At 43.7% G+C, this 24,293-nt stretch overlaps 1 protein-coding gene across 1 annotated transcript in view; it reads left to right on the top strand.

Moving 5' to 3' along the window:
* The window catches only part of LOC109906371 (astrocytic phosphoprotein PEA-15), a 55,526-nt gene that overhangs the window by 20,673 nt on the left and 10,560 nt on the right, over positions 1–24,293 (top strand). Inside the window, exons 2-3 of the mRNA XM_020504051.2 lie at positions 23,562–23,736; positions 24,065–24,220. Coding sequence (XP_020359640.1) covers positions 23,565–23,736; positions 24,065–24,220 — 328 coding nt within the window. The 5' untranslated portion in view covers positions 23,562–23,564. The remainder of the gene's footprint in view (positions 1–23,561; positions 23,737–24,064; positions 24,221–24,293) is intronic.

The following is a 24,293-nucleotide window of genomic DNA, read 5'->3' as shown; positions in this document are numbered from 1 at the left end:
GCCAGTAGTGCGATGGTGTTTATTAATTAGTGTGTGTGAGGTGTATATATGGCCAGTAGTGAGATGGTGTTTATTAATTAGTGTGTGTGAGGTGTATATATGGCCAGTAGTGCGATGGTGTTTATTAATTAGTCTGTGTGAGGTGTATATATGGCCAGTAGTGAGATGGTGTTTATTAATTAGTATGTGTGAGGTGTATATATGGCCAGTAGTGAGATGGTGTTTATTAATTAGTATGTGTGAGGTGTATATATGGCCAGTAGTGAGATGGTGTTTATTAATTAGTATGTGTGAGGTGTATATATGGCCAGTAGTGAGATGGTGTTTATTAATTAGTATGTGTGAGGTGTATATATGGCCAGTAGTGAGATGGTGTTTATTAATTAGTATGTGTGAGGTGTATATATGGCCAGTAGTGAGATGGTGTTTATTAATTAGTATGTGTGAGGTGTATATATGGCCAGTAGTGAGATGGTGTTTATTAATTAGTATGTGTGAGGTGTATATATGGCCAGTAGTGAGATGGTGTTTATTAATTAGTATGTGTGAGGTGTATATATGGCCAGTAGTGAGATGGTGTTTATTAATTAGTATGTGTGAGGTGTATATATGGCCAGTAGTGAGATGGTGTTTATTAATTAGTGTGTGTGAGGTGTATATATGGCCAGTAGTGAGATGGTGTTTATTAATTAGTATGTGTGAGGTGTATATATGGCCAGTAGTGAGATGGTGTTTATTAATTAGTATGTGTGAGGTGTATATATGACCAGTAGTGAGATGGTGTTTATTAATTAGTATGTGTGAGGTGTATATATGGCCAGTAGTGAGATGGTGTTTATTAATTAGTGTGTGTGAGGTGTATATATGGCCAGTAGTGAGATGGTGTTTATTAATTAGTATGTGTGAGGTGTATATATGGCCAGTAGTGAGATGGTGTTTATTAATTAGTATGTGTGAGGTGTATATATGGCCAGTAGTGAGATGGTGTTTATTAATTAGTATGTGTGAGGTGTATATATGGCCAGTAGTGAGATGGTGTTTATTAATTAGTGTGTGTGAGGTGTATATATGGCCAGTAGTGAGATGGTGTTTATTAATTAGTATGTGTGAGGTGTATATATGGCCAGTAGTGAGATGGTGTTTATTAATTAGTATGTGTGAGGTGTATATATGGCCAGTAGTGAGATGGTGTTTATTAATTAGTATGTGTGAGGTGTATATATGGCCAGTAGTGAGATGGTGTTTATTAATTAGTATGTGTGAGGTGTATATATGGCCAGTAGTGAGATGGTGTTTATTAATTAGTGTGTGTGAGGTGTATATATGGCCAGTAGTGAGATGGTGTTTATTAATTAGTATGTGTGAGGTGTATATATGGCCAGTAGTGAGATGGTTGGGGAGAAAGCCAATTTGCCATTTACTTAGTACATTTTTTTTCTTGAAGAAAGGTTTGAATTCTTGAATTCAAAATGCTACAGAAAACCTTTCCCAAGTTACTGTTTATGCAAATTCCCCTAATGTTGCATTTCTTTCGTTTTCTCAGACTTGCTTTTTGGAATATGCAGTTGATGTTTTGAGTAGCCAAATTGACATCATCTTTATTGTTTTGGTATTGTGAGTTATTGAGAATCTTTATAGAGTTCATCATTTCATTTGAGTTCAATGTTTCATTGAATCTCTGCACTGTTTGGAGCATATGAATATTGAATATTGCCAGTTCATTTCTTCAGAAACACGTTGATCTGACTGTGATCTGACAGTGGTGTCTGTGGTCTGACAGTGAATGCACTAATGGAGGAGGAGTCAATGTCAGTGATGGCATAATCGACTACACCTCTCCCCCTCTTCCTATCTCTCCCTCCCTCTTCCCCTCTCCCTCCCTCTCCCCCTCTTCCTCTTTCTATGATGATATGATTCCATGTGGGACTTTTACTGGTGAATCAATTGACATATTACACCAGACAAAACCAACAACAGGGAACTGAGAGCTGCACAAATACAACATTCAAAGAGAGACAGACATATAAAGGGAGAGAGACAGGCAGAGAGTGAGACATACAGACAGATACAGAACGAAAGAGAGAGAGATAAAGAGTGATAGAGAGAGAAGGAGGCGAAAGAGAACGAAAGACAGGTAGGGAGATAAGAGGGGGGAGAAGGAGAGAGAGAGGTAGGGAGATAAGAGGGGGGAGAAGGAGAGAGAGAGGTAGGGAGATAAGAGGGGGGAGAAGGAGAGAGAGAGGAAGAGGGCGAGAGAAAATGCAAAATCCCTCACATCTCCTTCAAAATGTAACACTGCATTCAAAATGCCATAAACACATGTTTGAATGAAACATTTGCATCAAATGGCAAACACTGCTTTCATAATAGTACATTTTTGGATATACCATGTAAACACTGTTGTTCTAAATCTAAAGCTCTTTGGTCTTTCATAGGCTTATATCTACATTTCAATACAATGTTCTACTGTGAAAGTAATCTGCTGAGAGGGGTAACAAGTACACTGTAAACACCAATGCAATGTAGAAACAGAAAATATTTATTAGGCCAAACATTACTGTTGTATACAGTAGCAGACAACAAAACCATAAACATATGTAAACCAAAAAAAAGTATATTCTTTAGAATACAATAAAGAACAAAATTGTGTATGTGGGGTCCCGGGGGGGGGGGCAGTCCAGGAATTGGTAGGGGGGGGCAGTCAACAGTGCTAAGCTACGCTTCATCTCTTCTCCGGTTTGAGTCTGACCACAATACTTCATAAACATCACAAGATACGTTTTCTCTTGCCAAACATCGAGGGAAGTATCTCCTAGCATGGCGTATCCAACCTTGGACAGAGGCAACCTCTATGTCCCCACATGCGTCCTCCATTGCCTGGAGAAGCGGCATGCGGGCATAGGGTTGGCGATCATACACTTTCCAGCGCCAGGCTGAGAAGAATTCCTCTATGGGATTTAGAAAAGGTGAATATGGGGGTAGGTACAAAACTACAAATTGTGGATGGGTGGCAAACCAGTTTTGGACCAGAACAGCCCGGTGAAAACTAACATTGTCCCATAAAACCACAAATCTAGCAGGCTCCTGATCTGGATCAGGGACAAGCATTGTGTAAATTGCATCCAGAAAATTGAGCATATGGCCGGTGTTGTACGGACCCAGTGTGGCATTGTGATGGAGGACCCCGTTTTGAGTGATGACAGCACACATTACCCCCACGCTGTCCAGGGACATTGGTAATTGCCCTCTGTCCTATTACATTTCTTCTGCGGCGCCTGGTTTTGGTGAGGTTGAAGCCAACCTCATCCACATAAATAAATTCATGGCGAATTACATGGGCATCCAGCTCCAATACTCTCAGTAACAGACAAAAGGATATACAGATGAGTAAATATGGTATGTCTGAAGTACTGGAAGTAGTGTTGCATACATACCTCTACAAAGTCATGTCGCATATTCTTGACTCTGTCAGAGTTTCTCTCAAATGGCACCTTGTAAAGTTGTTTCATCGTCACTCGGTGCCGTTGGAGGATGTGTTGTGTGGTCGACAGGCTTACAGCATTGATGTTGTTAAATATGGTGTCATTATTCAAGATATCCTCTCTTATCTCTCGAATCCTAATTGCATTGTTGGCCAAAACCATATTTATAATTACAGTTTCTTGTACATCTGTAAACAAGCGTTCTCGTCCTCCATGATGTCTTTGCCTTTCCACTCTGTACAGAATTCAAACACAGTAGGTGTTCAGCACAGGAACTGTAAACAATGTACAAAAAAATGTAGTACAGCATGATAACCAACCTCATTCATTCAATGCAGTGCAGTAAATGGATGGCTTAGAGTTACAAATGTTTATGCAATACTATGCAGTCATAAGTATTTTATAGTACATTACTGTGATGGTTGTGTTTGGAAAAGGAAAGCAAGTCACTTCCTGTTAGATTCTTGTGTTTTAGGTGTTTTTATTTGTTGTGTGTTTTAGAATTGTGTGTAGTGTTTTGAAAAAAGTGTTTTATGCAATTGACAACTGAGTCAAAGGCTGAGAAATAGCTTATGGTTTTGGATATTTGGTGTGTAGTTTTGCACTTTGAGTGAGAGGTTTCAAAAATCGTGTGACATGAAAAGATTTTGTGTGTAAGCAGTTGGAAAAAACTGTAATACCGATGGTAAATCCAGCTGCTGTTTTTTCCTCTGCTGCCCCCCGACAACCAGCCAGGAAGTGTTTCTATGGTGATGGCAGGAAGCAAGCTTGTGTTGGTCACTTACAGCTGGGTTACCACGACAACCAGGCTTGACTCCTTAAGCCCAGAGAGAGAGCGAGAGAGCGACGATGAGGGAGGGAGGGAGGTTTGGGAGGGAGGGAGGGAGGGAGGGGAAAAAGGAAAAGGTGGTTAAAGGAAGAAGAAATGGAAGCAGGGGAGAGGAGGGGAAAAGGAACAAGGGAGGAGAGAGGGATGGGAAGGATCTCATAGTGGTGGTGAGCTGTTTTTTAACTAGGCAAGTTAGGTCAGTGAAGAACAAATTCTTATTTACAACTGCATTGGTGTTTGTGTACTACTGTATGCCACAGTACATTCAACTCTCATCCTCTCTCCATTCTCTCTTTCCCTCCTCTCCATCCCTCCCTCTCCATAGTGTGTGTGTGTGATTGAATGTGTATCTGTGTGTGAGGAGGAAGTTAGTTGGTCTGTTTGTTGGACGTCTCCCATGGTTTCTGTTTGACCTTAGACCCTCATCTTATACAACAGCTACCGCCAGCGAGCATCAGTATGCCCAACACACCCACCCACCCACCCACCCACCCATACACACACACACACACATTCACAAGCAACAGTCATCACGATTGTTAAAAGTTATAATAATTGTTATAAATGCCACAAAGGACAATGGATCAACATACTCCATAAACTTCTAGATTTAAAAAACAAATCCATTAGGTATTGAAGGAATCATAAAACACTTTACTGGCACAGGCAAATAAAGACATTCAGTTCAGGGATTTTGGTCAGAATTCAGGTTTTCCATTTATTGTAAAATGTTCCAGTTTTTTATTTATGGATGGCACTCCTATATATATGTGCTCTAATCATATCAGGTATTTATTTTATATTTTGTATTAAAAGAACGAAAATAATATGTGCCTCATTTGCATAAATACACGGGAGGTGTATTTGTACATATGCATTAATTAACATAAAGGGGTGGAACAAGGCCGCAACCACAAACAACTCCTCTGTTTAGGTGTACCTGCACTCAGCTACGCTGTCTAGACCACTTCATTATTTACTGTTGTTGTCACGTTCTGTTGCATAATTCAACAATTACAAGTCAAAACGCTTGGCTCTAGATTACACCCATCTATACATACATGACATTGTTTTCCAGATCAGACATAATATCACTATAAAGTGTTCATTTGCTTTGATTTCAGCGCATCTAATTTGTAAATATTTCCACTGTATCAAATGATCACTTTTTTCAATTCCACAAAACGTTTCCATCCATCAAAATATACTTATTGGGATTTAAAATGGAGATAATGAGGTAAATCCCAGACGAAGCTTTAGCGTTCTTATAGATGGAACTACTGACTAACTACTGACTAACTGCAAACTAACTACTGACTAACTACTGACTAACTGCTGACTAACTACTGACTAACAGCTGACTAACTACTGACTAACAGCTGACTAACAGCTGACTAACTACTGACTAACTACTGACTAACAGCTGACTAACAGCTGACTAACTACTGACTAACAGCTGACTAACTACTGACTAACTACTGACTAACAGCTGACTAACTGCTGACTAACTGCAAAATAACTACTGACTAACTACTGACTAACTGCAAACTAACTACTGACTAACTACTGACTAACTGCTGACTAACTACTGACTAACTGCTGACTAACTACTGACTAACAGCTGACTAACTGCTGACTAACAGCTGACTAACTGCTGACTAACTGCTGACTAACTACTGACTAACTACTGACTAACAGCTGACTAACAGCTGACTAACTACTGACTAACAGCTGACTAACTACTGACTAACTACTGACTAACAGCTGACTAACTACTGACTAACAGCTGACTAACTACTGACTAACTGCTGACTAACAGCTGACTAACAGCTGACTAACTACTGACTAACAGCTGACTAACAGCTGACTAACTACTGACTAACAGCTGACTAACTACTGACTAACTGCTGACTAACAGCTGCCTAACTACTGCCTAACTACTGACTAGCTACTGACTAGCTACTGACTAGCTACTGACTAACTACTGGGTGTCTTTTAGTATTGAGGTTAATAATATGTGTGTGAGTCTGTTTATCAGTGCGTGTGCGTGTGCGTGTGCGTGCGTGTGTGTGTGTGTGTGTGTGTGTGTGTGTGTGTGTGTGTGTGTGTGTGTGTGTGTGAGAGTGAGAGTGTGTTTCACCACTGAGCAGTAATACCAGATGTCCTCTATCAACAGGGGAGACTTTTACCTGTATGTAACACACACACACACACACAACACACACACACACACACACACCAAAACACACACATACACTTTGCCACAAAGTTAAAAAGATTCAAAGTAATCAACAGCTTCTCTCTCCCCTGTGAGTTATATCATTCAATAATAATCCATTTTTATAAAGGCACACAGAGCCTACATATAAATACACACACAAACTATCTAGGTCAAACAGGGGAGAGGCGTTGTTCCGTGAGGGGAATAGATGAATGGAGAAGCATCTGGAAGTTCAAACAAAGGACCCAGATCAGGGAAGCTCAAGTTTCAGCCATTTCCACCGATCTAATGTCCAACAGTTGTTTTCATCTGTAGGTAATGATACATGAAACATTCTTACCAAATGTTTGTCATTTTATTTAACCTTTATTTAACGAGGCAATTCAGTTAAGAACTAATTATTATTTGTTTACAATGACGGCCTACCAAAAGGCAAAAGGCCTCCTGCGGGGACGGGGGCTGGGATTAAAAATTACAAATAAATTAAATAAAAATATAGGACAAAACACACATCACGACAAGAGAGACCTAAGACAGCAAGACTCTCTCTCCCTTTTCACTTTCTCCTTCTCTCCCTCCGTCTCTCATTCTTTACCCACTGAACACACACACTCCCACTGTAGGGTAAATAGGGTCGGAGAGGAAGGGAACATGTTGTTTTTAAAGACTGGTTGGCCGGTTGGATGGAGCGCTTAAATCCTGTAGCTGTCGAGGAAGGCAGTTGGAAGCATATGGCATGATGGGGGAGTGAGAGAGAAACAGAGAGAGAAACAGAGAGATAAACAGAGAGAGAAACAGAGAGAAACAGAGAGAGAAACAGAGAGAGAAACAGAGAGAGAAACAGAGAGAAACAGAGAGAGAAACAGAGAGAGAAACAGAGAGAAACAGAGAGAAACAGAGAGATAAACAGAGAGAGAAACAGAGAGAGAAACAGAGAGATAAACAGAGAGAGAAACAGAGAGAGGGAAAGAGAGAGAAACAGAGAGAGAAACAGAGAGAAACAGAGAGAGAAACAGAGTTAGAGGAGGAGATGATGTGGTAGAGAGGGTCAGGGACGTGGGAGGGGAGGAGAAACGAGGGGAAAGAGATATAATTATGTTTACATACCCTACATTACTCATCTCATATGTATATATACTGTACTCGATACCATCTTCTGCATCCTGCCTATGCCGTTTGGCTATCGCTCATCCATATATTTATGTGTACATATTCTTATTCATTCCTTTACACTTGTGTGTATAAGGTAGTTGTGAAATTGTTAGATTACTTGTTAGATATTCGCATTATTGTCTGCTAAGCTTGTGTATGTTGATTGATTTGAGGTGAGAAGGAGAGGAGAGGCGAATGGCTGTGACCTTAAACGTGGCCTTTAACCTTTAATTGGCTGTGGTGAGATCAAATCTTCATTTGGTGTGTGGGCGTGTGTGCATGGATTCACATGACAATGCTTAATTGAAGCCCTCTAGCTGTAAAACAGAGAACAGACAGAGACACAGTCAGTGGAATAGTGCTTCACTGTTAGCTCATTTTCCCCCAACATCGGACACCCCCTAACTTTAGACACTCTCTAGTGGTTGGAGGATCACCTCGAGCTCAACGTTTCAATGCCCTAAAAAACGGTACGTTTTGCGACTAAAGACACCCTCTCGCTAGCTGACCACTGATTTTCATTGCCGTTTAGGTATGTTGTGACAGGTCGTTAAATATCCAACTTTTTACCAAAATTATTCATGCTCATTTATATGTTATTATTAAAATGTTATCTACGTTCTCAAAACATAAGATTAATCTGTAAAACAAATAATGAGACATTATTTGGTTAAAACACTGAATTAGTGAAGAGTCTACAGGAGTGTGCACCGGGCTACGCAATGACAAGTTGACAGACAAGTTTTACTGGAAGGCTAGCCAACTCCTCAACTATCTAGTAAACACTTCGGATACGAGGTCGGTGTCTCTTTTTTCAACTAAATTCAACTGATAAGCCAATAACTGGGGACCGTATGCCGATAATACCGGACTTATTTTTTTTGCTAAACTGCTGATAGTCGTAGTATTTCCACTGAAATGTTCAACATGCTAATTGCTAACACGTTAGCTAACATTTTTACAACACCTGTCACGTTCTGACCTTTATTTCCTGTGTTTTTGTATTTAGTTAGTATGGTCAGGGCGTGAGTTGGGTGGGCAGTCTATGTTAGATTTTCTATGATTTGGGGTTTTCTATGTTTCGGCCTAGTATGGTTCTCAATCAGAGGCAGGTGTCATTAGTTGTCTCTGATTGAGAATCATACTTAGGTAGCCTGGGTGTCACTGTGTGTTTGTGGGTGATTGTTCCTGTCTTTGTGTTTTGCACCAGATAGGGCTGTTTAGGGTTTCACACGTTTCTTGTTTTGTTGTATCAGTTGTTCATGTTTACTTATTAAAAGAACCATGGACACTTACCACGCCGCATATTGGTCCTCTGATCCGTTTCGCCTCTCCTCTTCGGAAGAAGAGGAGGAAATCCCTTACAACACCAATAATCCCAAAACATTGACGGCTTGATCACAAGATAACAGTGTTGAAGGTAATATATGTCTTAAAAGCTGTTGAATATGCCGATAATACGGGTTGCTAACGCTAGTATCAGATATACGCTATGGTTCTCGAAAAATGCCAAGTGGCATTCAATAGCCCAATTTAATTCCCAAGTCATCTCAAACCACTGGTAAATTGGAATCAAGAGTCATGAATCAAGTGTCACAAATTACATAATAATATGTGAATATAGTATAACCAAATAGTATTCTTTCCATTTCAGTTGGCCACCGGTCTGTAGTGTAGTTTGGACAAAGTGGATCTGTGTTTAAAGATGTTGGAGTAGTACCTTCTGTTCCGCAGGGTGTATCAGCCAGCTGTGTGTGTGTGTGTGTGTGTGTGTGTGCCTGTCAGCGACCCAGCAGTGGACAGAGATATGCTGTGGCACCATGCAGAGAGTCTGAATTGTCCCCTGTTGTCCTGTCCTAGTTTTGGGAGTGGGTGTTTGTTTATGTTTTGTTTTCAGCAGCTCCACACGATGTGACAATTCAACACTGTAGCGGAGAAGGAAAGTGGGGCTGCCGTGGGGGGACTGAGTTTAGAAAAGATACAGGATCATTTAAGATTATGAGAGTGAATAGAATAAAGACTGACAGGGAGGCATACAAAGATACTACAGTTTACTATAGAATACTACAGTTTACTATAGAATACTACAGTTTACTATAGAATACTACAGTACTTACTATAGAATACTACAGTTTACAATAGAATACTACAGTACTTACTATAGAATACTACAGTTTATTATATAATACTACAGCACATACTATAGAATACTACAGTTTACTATAGAATACTACAGTACTTACTATAGAATACTACAGTACTTACTATAGAATACTACAGCACTTACTATAGAATACTACAGTTTATTATATAATACTACAGCACATACTATAGAATACTACAGTACTTACTATAGAATACTACAGTTTACAATAGAATACTAGAGTACTTACTATAGAATTCTATAGTAAACTTTAGTATACTGTAGAATATTATACTACACCCTATAGTATCCCTTGATCTTGGAAAGTTAAGCCTGGCAATTTTGAGGATTTTACTTAAATTCATCAGAAAAGTTAGCTTATAACAGTGAACCTTTTTTGTGGGATACACATAAGGCAATTCTAGGTATTGTGGCATATTTTAGTTAAACTATCACCAATTCAATTCAACCCTCTGCATGCACAGTGCATTCTCCCATCACATGTGCAGTGCACTCTTCCATCACATGTACAGCTGATTCTCAAGATCTTGCACACTAATGAGATGCTATTGAGCCCCCACTACTACACTGTCTGAGCCAAGGACTACATGCTTTCTGGTAAGTTTTTATTACAATACTGAGTGGGGTGAATATTTTTTAGATGACATACATAATTTTTTGTTAACTAGTAAATAGTAGCCCACAGCAACATGTGTTTAAATAATTTCTAACTTGTTAACAATTTCTGCTAGTTAGTTTTTGCTACCATGTTATTTTTAGCTTGCTTGAGCCTGCTAACTGAGGAGTGTTAATTCACCTGTTTTCATACATGTTTCATTTTAAAACATGTATCTTACAAAGGAGTTGTTTAATCTATATGCTTAACTATTTATCTGTACATGTAATAGTATTTTTTCTAATCTTTACAGGAAAACGCCACGGGCACTATCTGATGTGTGGAGACATTTCACTGCAGCTGTGTATATGTTCAAGTACTGTGGCAAATCATATGTGAAGGATGCAACAAAGATTCAGAATCATCTGGCCAAGTGCATAAAGTTCCCTCAGCAACCTCTGACAAAAGTCCCTCTATTTCTATTTGAGGTGAAAATTATGAATCAGAAACCTTATTGATAGCAACAACTCATGGTCCTCCTGGAATCTGAAGTTGTTATTGACTCAATGGAGGAACGTAGTCAGAGAAATGCTGATGAATGTCTTACTCGAGCTGTGTCTGCAACTGGTTCACCACTGATGCTAACAGGCAACGTGTATTGGAAGAGATTTCTGAATGTTCTTCAGCTAGCATATGCCCCTCCAACCAGACATGTTTTATCTACTCATTTGCTGGATGCAGAGTTCAAGTGAAGGTCAAGCAAATCATAGAGAAAGCAGACTGTATTGCAATCATCTCTGATGGGTGGTTGAATTTTCGTGGGAAAGGAATAATTAACTACATCATCTCCACCCCTCAACCAGTATTCTACAAGAGCACAGACACAAGGGACAACATACACACCGGTCTCTACATTGCAGATGAGCTGATGGCAGTCATCAATGACCTTGGACCACAGAATGTATTTGCAATGGTGACAGACAATGCTGTGAACATGAAGGCTGCTTGGTCTAAAGTGGAGGAGTCCTACCCTCACAACACACCCATTGGCTGTGCTGCTCATGCATTGAATCTGCTCCTCAAGGACATCATGGCACTGAAAACAATGGATACACTCTACAAAAGAGCCAAGGAAATGTTTAGGTATGTGAAGGGTCATCAATTTAAAGCAGCAATCTACCTCACCAAGCAAAGTGAGAAGAAAAAGAGCACCACATTGAAGCTGCCCAGCAACACCTATTTGGGTTGTGTTGTCATCATGTTTGACAGTCTCCTGGAGGGGAAGGAGTCTCTCCAAGAAATGGCCATATCACAGTCTGCCGATATGGACAGCCCCATTAGAGGATCCTCCTGGATGATGTATTTTGGGAGAAAGTTGTTAGCAGCCTGAAACTCCTGAAACCTATAGCAGTAGCCATTGCACAGATTGAGGGAGACAATGCCATCCTGTCTGATGTTCAGACTCTGCAGATGTAAGAGAAGAAATCCATACAGCCATGCCCACTTCACTGTTGCTCCAAGCAGAGGAAACTGCAGTTCTGAAATACTTCAAAAACCGTGAAGACTTCTGCCTGAAGCCCAAACACGCCGCAGCGTACATGTTGGACCCCAAGTGTGCTGGCAAGAGCATCCTGTCTGGTGCAGAGATCAACAAGGCCTATGGTGTCATCACTACCGTGTCTCGCCACCATGGCCTGGATGAGGGCAAGGTTCTTGGCAGTCTGGTGAAGTACACTTCCAAGCAAGGGCTTTGTGATGGAGATGCAATATGGCAGTCGTGCCAACATATCTCATCAGCCACCTGGTGGAAGGGACTTTGTGGATCTGAGGCTCTTTCCTCTGTTGCCTCCATCATCCTCCAAATCCCACCAACATCAGCCGCCTCCGAGCGCAACTGGTCCTTGTTTGGGAACACACACCAATACAAGGGTTGAAAAATTGGTGGCCGTCTGCAAATTTTGGGCTTTTTGAGCCTGACAACGAGCCATCCTCAACAAGGTTGGAAAGTGACAATGAAGATGAGGCCTCAGAATTGAGCAGGTCCAGGGAGAAGACTTGGAAGCCTGAGAGGAAGACAACCAAAGCTTTAGTTTCTAGACTATCATTTTACAGATGTATGTTGATAATGTTTCTGGGAGATGTGATGGATCATTGAGGATCATTCAATATTCCCTTTCTTTTGTTGTTCAGTGAAATCATCCCATGTGAAGAGTCGACTCGTTTAGTTAAAGTAAAATTTGTAACTAAAATGTTTGTTTTTCTATTAGAAGGATTTAAAAATGTGCAATTATTTATTATTATAGGTTTATGTTTCTGTCTCCATGTGGTATGGTAAATATATCCAATGAAAAAAAACATCTACATTTAAATGGTATTAATATTCATTCCCATATATCCCCTTTAATTCCCACGGAAAGTCTCCACCTCTGGATATTCTCCAAAATGTGCAGCCCTCATCATGTGTAGTACTTAGTGTAGAATGTTGTAGTATACTGTAGAACAAAAACATTACAGTCAACAACAACAGAAACATTTAGCCCTCATCATGTGTAGTATTTAGTATAGAATGTTGTAGTATACTGTAGAACAAAAATATTTAGCCCTCATCATGTGTAGTACTTACTATAGAATGTTGTAGTATACTGTAGAACAAAAACATTACAGTCAACAACAACAGAAACATTTAGCCCTCATCATGTGTAGTATTTACTATAGAATGTTGTAGTATACTGTAGAACAAAAACATTTTGCCCTCATCATGTGTAGTACTTACTATAGAATGTTGTAGTATACTGTAGAACAAAAACATTACAGTCAACAACAACAAAAAACATTTTGCTCCTTGACCCCTCTCCCTGCTCTGTGTCTCAGATGGTGGCCTTTCTCTCACCGAAACCCACACAAACACACATAGAGAGAGAGAGAGATGGAGGTATTTTCTTTTCTTCCTAAATCCTTGTCAGAGTGATTTTTGTGGCTCACATCACAGTAACGCGGTTGTCATGGGTACATGTAAAGATGGCGATTTAGCCATTCCACTCTGGTTAAGCTTTGAGACCCATGGTTCAAAAGTGTGCGCACATTCGTACACACACACACACACACGCACACACACCATGTCTAAAGAAGAGATATTTAATGGTAGAAGGGGTCCATGTTAATCTGGCATTGTTTAAAAACCCCTAAGGTCGATGTCCACGGCCCCACCAACATCTATTTAGCATAATAACATCATCCTCATAAACATCTGTCAGTTTCAAGCTGGAGATATCTGTTCATTTGCATTGGATGCGTCTCAATTCACCACATCCACCGATGTCGCACTTCCGCGGTGAAGGGTGGCAGAGCTAGATCGGTGTTTGTCAGACCATGAGACATCTGTGGTGAAGGGTGGCAGAGCTAGATCAGTGTTTGTCAGACCATGAGACATCTGTGGTGAAGGATGGCAGAGCTAGATCGGTGTTTGTCAGACCATGAGACATTCCGAAATTCGGTCTTTTCACAAAATTGTCTGTACCTTCCGAATGGTTTGTTCTGCAAACTATTATGAGATGAGCCTCTCATGAACACGAAGGTGTTCTCCGCTCTGCTCTACGACCACCTACAAGCGTGTTGAGTCTCCTCTGAAGTCGGTAAAGCTGATCTGCCAACTTCTGTATGTAGTGTCAGAACAGTTTGGGCTACACACTAATACGGTGAGACTCTCTAGTGTCAGAACAGTTTGGGCTACACACTAATACGGTGAGACTCTCTAGTGTCAGAACAGTTTGGGCTACACACTAATACGGTGAGACTCTCTACACGTACATGTCCGTTGTTCTGTTCTAGGACACTCACAGGTCTCAAAATACTTGTCTAAAGGTCCCCAGGTACCAGCTGAAAACATGATGGAAGGATAAATGGAGAAGGTTTCATGCCAAAAAAACAGTTAAATACATGTAAAACAATAATAACATGTTTCCTGAAATGTCTCTCCTATATCTCTCAGATATAGGAGAGACATTTAATTATTGGATATAGGGGGCGCTCTTTTAATTTATGGATAAAAAAACGTGCCCGTTTTAAGCGCAATATTTTGTCACGAAAAGATGCTCGACTATGCATATAATTGGCAGCTTTGGAAAGAAAACACTCTAAGGTTTCCAAAACTGCAAAGATATTATCTGTGAGTGCCACAGAACTCATGCTACAGGCGCATTTTCTCCTGGGATTCAGAGGGGAAAGCACACTTCCACGAACGATATATCATCCAAGAGATATGTGAAAAACACCTTGAGGATTGGTTCTAAACAACGTTTGCCATGTTTCAGTCGATATTATGGAGTTAATTTGGAAAAAAGTTCGACGTTTTGAAGACTGAATTTTCGTTTGTTTTTGGTAGCCAAACGTGACGCACCAAACGGAGCAATTTCTCCTAAACAAATCATCTTTCAGGAAAAACGGAGCATTTGCTATCTAACTGAGAGTCTCCTCATTGACATCTGAAGTTCTTCAAAGGTAATGATTGTATTTGAATGATTTTCTGGTTTTTGTGAGAATGTTGCCTGCTAATGCTAACGCTAATGCTAACGCTAAATGCTACGCTAGCTAGCTACTGTTACACAAATGATTGTTTTCCTATGGTTGAGAAGCATATTTAGAAAATCTGAGATGACAGTGTTGTTAACAAAAGGCTAAGCTTGAGAGCTAGCATATTCATTTAATTTCATTTGCGATTTTCATGAATAGTTAACGTTGCGTTATGGTAATGAGCTTGAGGCTGTATTCACGATCCCGGATCCGGGATGGCTCGACGCAACAGGTTATTAAACTGTTGAATCTAGGGGTCATTTTTTTATATTTGGAAAAATAACATTCCCAAAGTAAAGGGGCTATTTTTAGGACCAGAAAATAGAATATGCATATAATTGACAGCTTAGGATAGAAAACACTCTAAAGTTTCCAAAACTGTAAAGATATTGTCTGTGAGTATAACAGAACTGATATTGCAGGCAAAATAATGAGAAAAATCCAATCAGGAACGCAGCGGTTTCTAAATAAGAGTCCCTTCCTATGCTTCCCTATTGAGCAGTGAATGGGATATCAACGAGATTCCTTTTTCTATGGCTTCCTTAATGTGTCTAGCAACACAAGACATAGTTTCATGCTTTTATTTTGCTTTTATTTTGAAAAATGAGCCTGAGCGACAACATTGCGTCAGTGTCCACCTGATGGCTTTGTGTGTATTTCTCGCGCAATAGACAGAGGTAGCCATTTTTCCACCCGGTCTTACTGAAAAAAGCTCTGTTTGAAGGTGTGCCTTTGAGAATCTGAATAGTAGAGACCAACAACGTCTCTTTGCTAGCAGTGGAAGTGGTGAACAAAACAATTAAAATATCCAAGAAACACGAGGATACCAACTTTTATGCCTGTGGGATTTGTTTCTAAAAATTTAACTTTCAGAACATCACTCACAGTGCGCACAGCCTCCCAGACAGGCAGTGTTGCTGCGCAAGGTGGAATATAACATTAGGATTCCTATTTCTTTGTGCATTTCCAGATATGAAACAAAATGGCAGAAATACTTTGAAAACAGCTACTGCAGTATAGATTTAGCTATAAATTGCAAGTTGCACATGTGTCCATTCTTCTGACAATATTTATGAAATGCTTGCAATGTAGAGCACTGAGAGGGACCACCCTTCAACGTGGTCGAGTAGCCATGGTAATAAAGTGATGGAGGCACAGAGAGAGAGGGAGAGAGAGAAAGAAAGAAAGAAAGAAAGAGTGAGTGAGCAAGAGAAAGAAAGAAATAAAGAGTGAGTGAGCAAGAGAAAGAGAGGGTGAGAGAGAAAGAAGGAGAGAAAGAGAGAGAGCATTAAAGGAGAAGGCTTAGTCGCCCTCTCAGGTGTGTGAAGCATGTTTTCCCCTCCTATTTTCCCCGCTGGTTCCTTTAGCTCCTTGACAATTGTGTGTGTGTATGTGCGTGCTTGACAGAATGTGCATGCGTGTGTGCATGTGTGTGTGAGAACAGTAGGTCTTGTCTGCGAAATAGATAATAGCACAGTGACATTGCTCTCTTGTCAAATTAACAGTTTCTATGGTGTGCTAGGCTCTAGGCTGCCACAACTGGGTTCAAATAATTTGTAAAACATTTAAAATAACTTTGAGCGTTTACTCTAGCCTGCCAAGAGGTATCAGATGGGAGGAGATTACAATTTTGAGACTATTCTATTGATCCATGAAGCCAGTTAAGCTCAATCAATCACAAAGTGTTTGGAATCATTTCAAATACTGTTTGAACCCAGGTCTGCTAGGCGCTAGGCCAGAAGGATGCCAGGGGGTAGATTTAGCAGTTTAGTCACGGTGGAGAGGGGCTGCCTGAGCTAGGCAGGCGGCCATGTCCCCCCTCTGCACCCTCCTTACACTGGGATGGAGGAAGGAGAGAGGGGAGAAGGAAAGAAACAGAGAAGACCAGCAGAGGTTCTCTCCCCTCTCCAACCTCCAAACACTGGAATAGAGGATGGGAGGGGTGGAGAGACAGGGAGAGAGAAAGCGAGCGCAGAAGAGCAGGAGACAAAAGCATGTTTGTGTTCATGAGAACGTGCTGGATTTAGACAGGGGCTCTACTATGTGTGAAAGTAGTGTCAGCCTTGTCATAGAGTGACAGAGAGAGAAGGGACGAGAGAATGGGAGAGAAAGGGGGGTAGAGAGAGAGAGAGGGGGGATAGGAGGAATGGAGAGAGAGAGAGCGAAAGAATGGGAGAGAAATGGGGGTAGAGAGAGAGAGGGGGGATAGCAGGAATGGAGAGAGCGAGAGAGAGAGAGAGCGGAAGAATGGGAGAGAAAGGGGGGCAGAGAGAGGGGGGGTAGGAGGCACAGAGAGAGAGAGAGAGAGAAAGGGGGGTACAGAGAGAGAGGGGATAGGAGGTGTGGAGAGAGAGAGAGAGAGAGAGGAAGAATGGGAGAGAGAGAGAGGGGGAGTGGAAGAATGGGAGAGAAAGTGGGGTTGAGAAAGAGATGGGGTAGGAGGCACAGAGAGAGAGAGAGAGAGAGAGAGAGGAAGAATGGGAGAGAGAGATGTAGAGAGGGAAGGACAAAGTACGAGAGACAAAAAATAAGAAAGAGAGCGAGGGAGAGACAGAAAGAAATAATAAAAATAAAGGGAAATAGACTACACTGTAACGTAAAACTGTAAATGATAGTCATTTTTTGGCATTATTAACAGTAAAATACTATATTATGTTTTACTGCAGTATACTGTAAATTATGGTGCATTATGGGAAAATGTTAAGAGCGGGGAAAGAATGTATTTTGAATGGTACTATAAATCAATCTCACGGAATACAGTAGCGTACTGTATCTTTGGAGCTCAAAAAAACTTTTGACCAGCAAGTCTTAAACCTTAAATGTTGGAGTATTTTGCAGTGTCCAGTTGGTCAAAATACTCATTAATATACTGTAATGCACACACCCTCCCAAACACATACACCCTCTCTCCCACACACACACATCCTCCCAAACACATACACCCTCTCTCCCACACACACACACCCTCCCAAACACATACACCCTCTCTCCCACACACACACATCCTCCCAAACACATACACCCTCTCTCCCACACACACACACCCTCCCAAACACATACACCCTCTCTCCCACACACACACACCCTCCCAAACACATACACCCTCTCTCCCACACACACACACCCTCCCAAACACATACACCCTCTCTCCCACACACACACATCCTCCCAAACACATACACCCTCTCTCCCACACACACACACCCTCCCAACACATACACCCTCTCTCCCACACACACACATCCTCCCAAACACATACACCCTCTCTCCCACACACACACACCCTCCCAAACACACACACACACCCTCCCAAACACATACACCCTCTCTCCCACACACACACATCCTCCCAAACACATACACCCTCTCTCCCACACACACACATCCTCCCAAACACATACACCCTCTCTCCCACACACACACACCCTCCCAAACACACACACACCCTCCCAAACACATACACCCTCTCTCCCACACACACACATCCTCCCAAACACATACACCCTCTCTCCCACACACACACATCCTCCCAAACACATACACCCTCTCTCCCACACACACACACCCTCCCAAACACACACACACCCTCCCAAACACATACACCCTCTCTCCCACACACACACATCCTCCCAACACATACACCCTCTCTCCCACACACACACATCCTCCCAAACACATACACCTCTCTCCCACACACACACATCCTCCCAAACACATACACCCTCTCTCCCACACACACACACCCTCCCAAACACATACACCCTCTCTCCCACACACACACACCCTCCCAAACACATACAACCCTCTTCTCCCACACACACACATCCTCCCAAACACATACAACCCTCTCTCCCACAACACACACATCCTCCCAAACACATACACCCTCTCTCCCACACACACACACCCTCCCAAACACACACACACCCTCCCAAACACACACACCCTCTCTCTCCCACACACACACACCCTCCCAAACACACACACACCCTCCAAACACATACACCCTCTCTCCCACACACACACATCCTCCCAAAACACATACACCCTCTCTCCCACACACCACACACCCTCCCAAACACATACACCCTCTCTCCCACACACACACCACACCCTCCCAAACACATACACCCTCTCTCCCACACAACACACCTCTCTCCCACACACACACACCCTTCCCAAACACATACACCCTCTCTCCCAACACCACACCCTCTCTCCCACACACCACACACCCTCCCAAACACATACACCTCTCTCCCACACACACACACCCTCCCAAACACATACACCCTCTCTCCCACACACATACACCCTCTCTCCCACACACACACCCTCCCAAACACATACACCCTCTCTCCCACACACACACACCCTCCCAAACACATACACCCTCTCTCCCACACACACACACCCTCCCAAACACATACACCCTCTCTTCCCACACACACACCCTCCCAAACACATACACCCTCTCTCCCACACACACACACCCTCCCAAACACATACACCCTCTCTCCCAACACCACACCCTCCACACACCACCCTCCCAACACATACACCCTCTCTCGCACACACACACTCCCTCCCAAACACATACACCCTCTCTCCCACACACACACACCCTCCCAAACACATACACCCTCTCTCCCACACACACACACCCTCCCAAACACATACACCCTCTCTCCACACACACACACACCCTCCCAAACACATACAACCCTCTCTCCCCACACCATACACCTCTCTCCCACACACACACCCTCCCCAACACATACACCCTCTCTCCCACACACACACACCCTCCCAAACACATACAACCCTCTCTCCCACACACATACACCCTCTCTCCCACACACACCCTCCCAAACACATACACCCTCTCTCCCACACACACACACGCTCCCAAACACATACACCCTCTCTCCCACACACACACACCCTCCCAAACACATACACCCTCTCTCCCACACACACACACCCTCCCAAACACATACACCCTCTCTCCCACACACATACACCCTCTCTCCCACACATACACCCTCTCTCCCACACACATACACCCTCTCTCCCACACACACACACCCTCCCAAACACATACACCCTCTCTCCCACACACACACACCCTCCCAACACATACACCCTCTCTCTCACACACACACACCCTCTCTCCCACACACACACACCCTCCCAAACACATACACCCTCTCTCCCACACACAACACACCCTCCCAAACACATACACCCTCTCTCCCACACACACACACCCTCCCAAACACATACACCCTCTCTCCCACACACACACACCCTCTCTCCCACACACACACACCCTCCCAAACACATACACCCTCTCTCCCCACACACACACACCCTCCCAAACACATACACCCTCTCTCCCACACACATACACCCTCTCTCCCACACACACACACCCTCCCAAACACATACACCCTCTCTCCCACACACATACACCCTCTCTCCCACACACACACACCCTCCCAAACACATACACCCTCTCTCCCACACACACACACCCTCCCAAACACATACACCCTCTCTCCCACACACACACACCCTCCAAACACATACACCCTCTCTCCCCACACACACACACCCCTCCCAAACACATACACCCTCTCTCCCACACACACACACCCTCTCTCCCACACACACACACACCCTCCCAAACACATACACCCTCCCAAACACATACACCCTCTCTCCCACACACATACACCCTCTCTCCCACACACACACACCCTCCCAAACACATACACCCTCTCTCCCACACACACACACCCTCCCAAACACATACACCCTCTCTCCCACACACATACACCCTCTCTCCCACACACACACACCCTCCCAAACACATACACCCTCTCTCCCACACACACACACCCTCCCAAACACATACACCCTCTCTCCCACACACACACACCCTCTCTCCCACACACACACCCTCCCAAACACATACACCCTCTCTCCCACACACACACACCCTCCCAAACACATACACCCTCTCTCCCACACACACACACCCTCCCAAACACATACACCCTCTCTCCCACACACACACACCCTCCCAAACACATACACCCTCTCTCCCACACACATACACCCTCTCTCCCACACACACACACCCTCCCAAACACATACACCCTCTCTCCCACACACACACACCCTCCCAAACACATACACCCTCTCTCCCACACACACACACGCTCCCACACACATACACCCTCTCTCCCACACACATACACCCTCTCTCCCACACACACACACCCTCCCACACACACACACCCTCTCTCCCACACACACACACACACCCTCCCAAACACATACACCCTCTCTCCCACACACACACACCCTCCCAAACACATACACACTCTCTCCCACACACATACACCCTCTCTCCCACACACACACACCCTCCCAAACACATACACCCTCTCTCCCACACACACACACCCTCCCAAACACATACACCCTCTCTCCCACACACACACACCCTCCCAAACACAAACACCCTCTCTCCCACACACACACCCTCCCAAACACATACACCCTCTCTCCCACACACACACACACACACACACCCTCCCAAACACATACACTCTCTCTCCCACACACACACCCCCTCCCAAACACATACACCCTCTCTCCCACACACACCCTTCCTAACACATACATGCTCTCTCCCACCCACACACACCCTCCCAAACACATACACCCTCTCTCCCACATACACACACCCTCGGCACCCTCCCAAACACGCATTGTCACATAGCCCTGCGCTATATCCCCTCTTCCATTCACCTGGGCAGTGTGTTTCCCCAGGCAGTCCTCGGTCTCACCTGGGCAGTGTGTTTCCCCAGGCAGTCCTCGGTCTCACCTGGGCAGTGTGTTTCCCCAGGCAGTCCTCGGTCTCACCTGGGCAGTGTGTTTCCCCAGGCAGTCCTCGGTCTCACCTGGGCAGTGTGTTTCCCCAGGCAGTCCTCGGTCTCACCTGGGCAGTGTGTTTCCCCAGGCAGTCCTCGGTCTCACCTGGGCAGTGTGTTTCCCCAGGCAGTCCTCGGTCTCACCTGGGCAGTGTGTTTCCCCAGGCAGTCCTCGGTCACATTTCAGTTGAATGCAGTTGTACAACTGACTAGGTATCCCCTTTACCTTCCCTTTATTGAGTAAAAATGGCTTTTGATTAAGCATGTGACATTTAAGGTGATGACTGTGTGTGTGTGTGTGTGTGTGTGTGTGTGTGTGTGTGTGTGTGTGTGTGTGTGTGTGTGTGTGTGTGTGTGTGTGTGTGTGTGTGTGTGTGTGTGTGTGTGTGTGTGTGTGTGTGTGTGTGTGTGTGTGTGTGTGTGTGTGTGTGAATGAAGGGAGGGCCTGTTATTATACCTCGCTCCTTTGGGCACAGATCTAGGATCACCGTACTATAACCTTACCTTTTTGAGGGAAAATGCCACAAACTGACCTGAGATTAGTTTCTGCCAAGAGAGAGATTACAGTGAAGGGTCGGGCTGGTACTCAGATACAGACTCATTGCAGAGAAGTAACTAACATCTGTGAGCGTGGCATTTGGCCGGAGCGAGGAGTCTGGGCAGCTTAAGGGAGAGAGGGCACACACACCATTGCATCTATAGATCAGCCACTGCCCCCTGCTGGTAGAAGAGAATATGACACTTATAGTATTTAGGCCATCCCTGAGCCTTGTTCATCTCACACACACGCACACTAAATCAGACTTTGGAGAGAATCACCAAGCATTTGACTTCACCTTTCACGTCTAGACAGTGTGCATGCGTGTGTGACAACTGAAAGCCATTGTTGTGGATGTCACACGATGCTCCTTAATCCACCATTACTCATTTTATATTGTACGCAGATGCCATTGTACAGAAGTCAATAGTGCACACACACAAACCCACACACAGACTTACACAGAGAGATAGACAGAGAGACAGACACACACAGACACACAACTGTCTCAATGTCTGTTTTGATGTTTCTGTGGCTTCCTGGCTATGGTAAGAATAGCCACTTTCTAGCCTGCCATCGGTAGAGTGGGAGAACTTGTTGTAACAGAGATCACAATAGAAGGACAGTGTCCAATAGAGTCTCTCTCTCTCTCTCTGTCTCTAAAGAGATAGAATTGTGGTCTCAGTTCCATGTAGGGGGTGTCCGTAAACACAGCTCTAGGATCAGAAATAGAACTGACTGTGGAATAGGGGTAAGGGGTAATGTCTAGAGAACAGACCATTGACAGACTAAAGGAATGTAACCAAACATTCATGCTCTTATGTACATTATTTAATAATAGTTTACTAGTTTTGGCAGCAAGAGGCTAGCATGGTCATAGATCTGTGTGTGCTATCGTTCCACTCTTTGCCACTCCTTGTCATTCCAAGCCTTGTCATGCAAAACTAAGGCTAGCAAGATGCCTCTGTGACCCTCAAGACCTGGGCTGTTTTCATCCTGTTTTTTCTCTGATAAAGAACCAGAATTGACTAACGTTCATCCTCACTTTCTCCCCTTCCTTCCATCAGACCATGTCGGAGTACAGCTCTTTGCTCAGCGACCTGTCTGAAAACATCACCAATGAGGACTTGGACCAGCTGAAGTCTGCCTGCAAGGAGGACATCACAGAGGACCAGAGCAACACCATCACCTCCTCCAAGGAGTGGTTCAACTACCTGGAGGAGAACCAAAAGCTGGCACAGGGTGAGGGAGACGTTTCCAGGATTCCCAGCTCAAAATTTGGGAAGGGAGGGAAGGATGGATGGATGGATGGATGGAAGGGAGTGGAGAGTGATTTAATTACCTGGCGAAGAATGACAAACTGGCACAAGGTGAGGGAGGGAGAGAGGAGGGAGAGAGAGAGGGAGAGGAGGGAGAGAGAGAGGGAGAGGAGGGAGGGAGAGGAGGGAGCAGGAGGAAGGAGGCTGCAAATGAGCACAGATCTTATAACGCACGTTGAAGAAAATCAAAAAATGTAATCACACTGCCATGTTTTTTTGCACCTTAAAAATGTCCTATGTTTCCCTCGCAGATAACCTGTCGTACATTGAGCACATCTTTGAGATCTCACGGCGACCAGACCTGCTGACCCGTGTCATCGAGTACCGCACCACGGTTCTCAAGATCTCTGAGGACGATGAGATCGACACCAAACTCACACGCATCCCCTCCGCCAAGAAATACAAAGGTCACTTTACTATACCTCTTTTTTTCTGTTTCTAACGTTCTGGCTCTTTTTTGCATTTCTTCTTCCTTATTCC

This window comes from Oncorhynchus kisutch, linkage group LG16 (assembly GCF_002021735.2).
Source record: "Oncorhynchus kisutch isolate 150728-3 linkage group LG16, Okis_V2, whole genome shotgun sequence".
NCBI classification, from domain to species: Eukaryota; Metazoa; Chordata; class Actinopteri; order Salmoniformes; family Salmonidae; genus Oncorhynchus; species Oncorhynchus kisutch.
The sequence above is the reverse complement of the archived record's forward strand: the minus strand, read 5'-3'. Positions and strand labels throughout refer to the sequence as shown.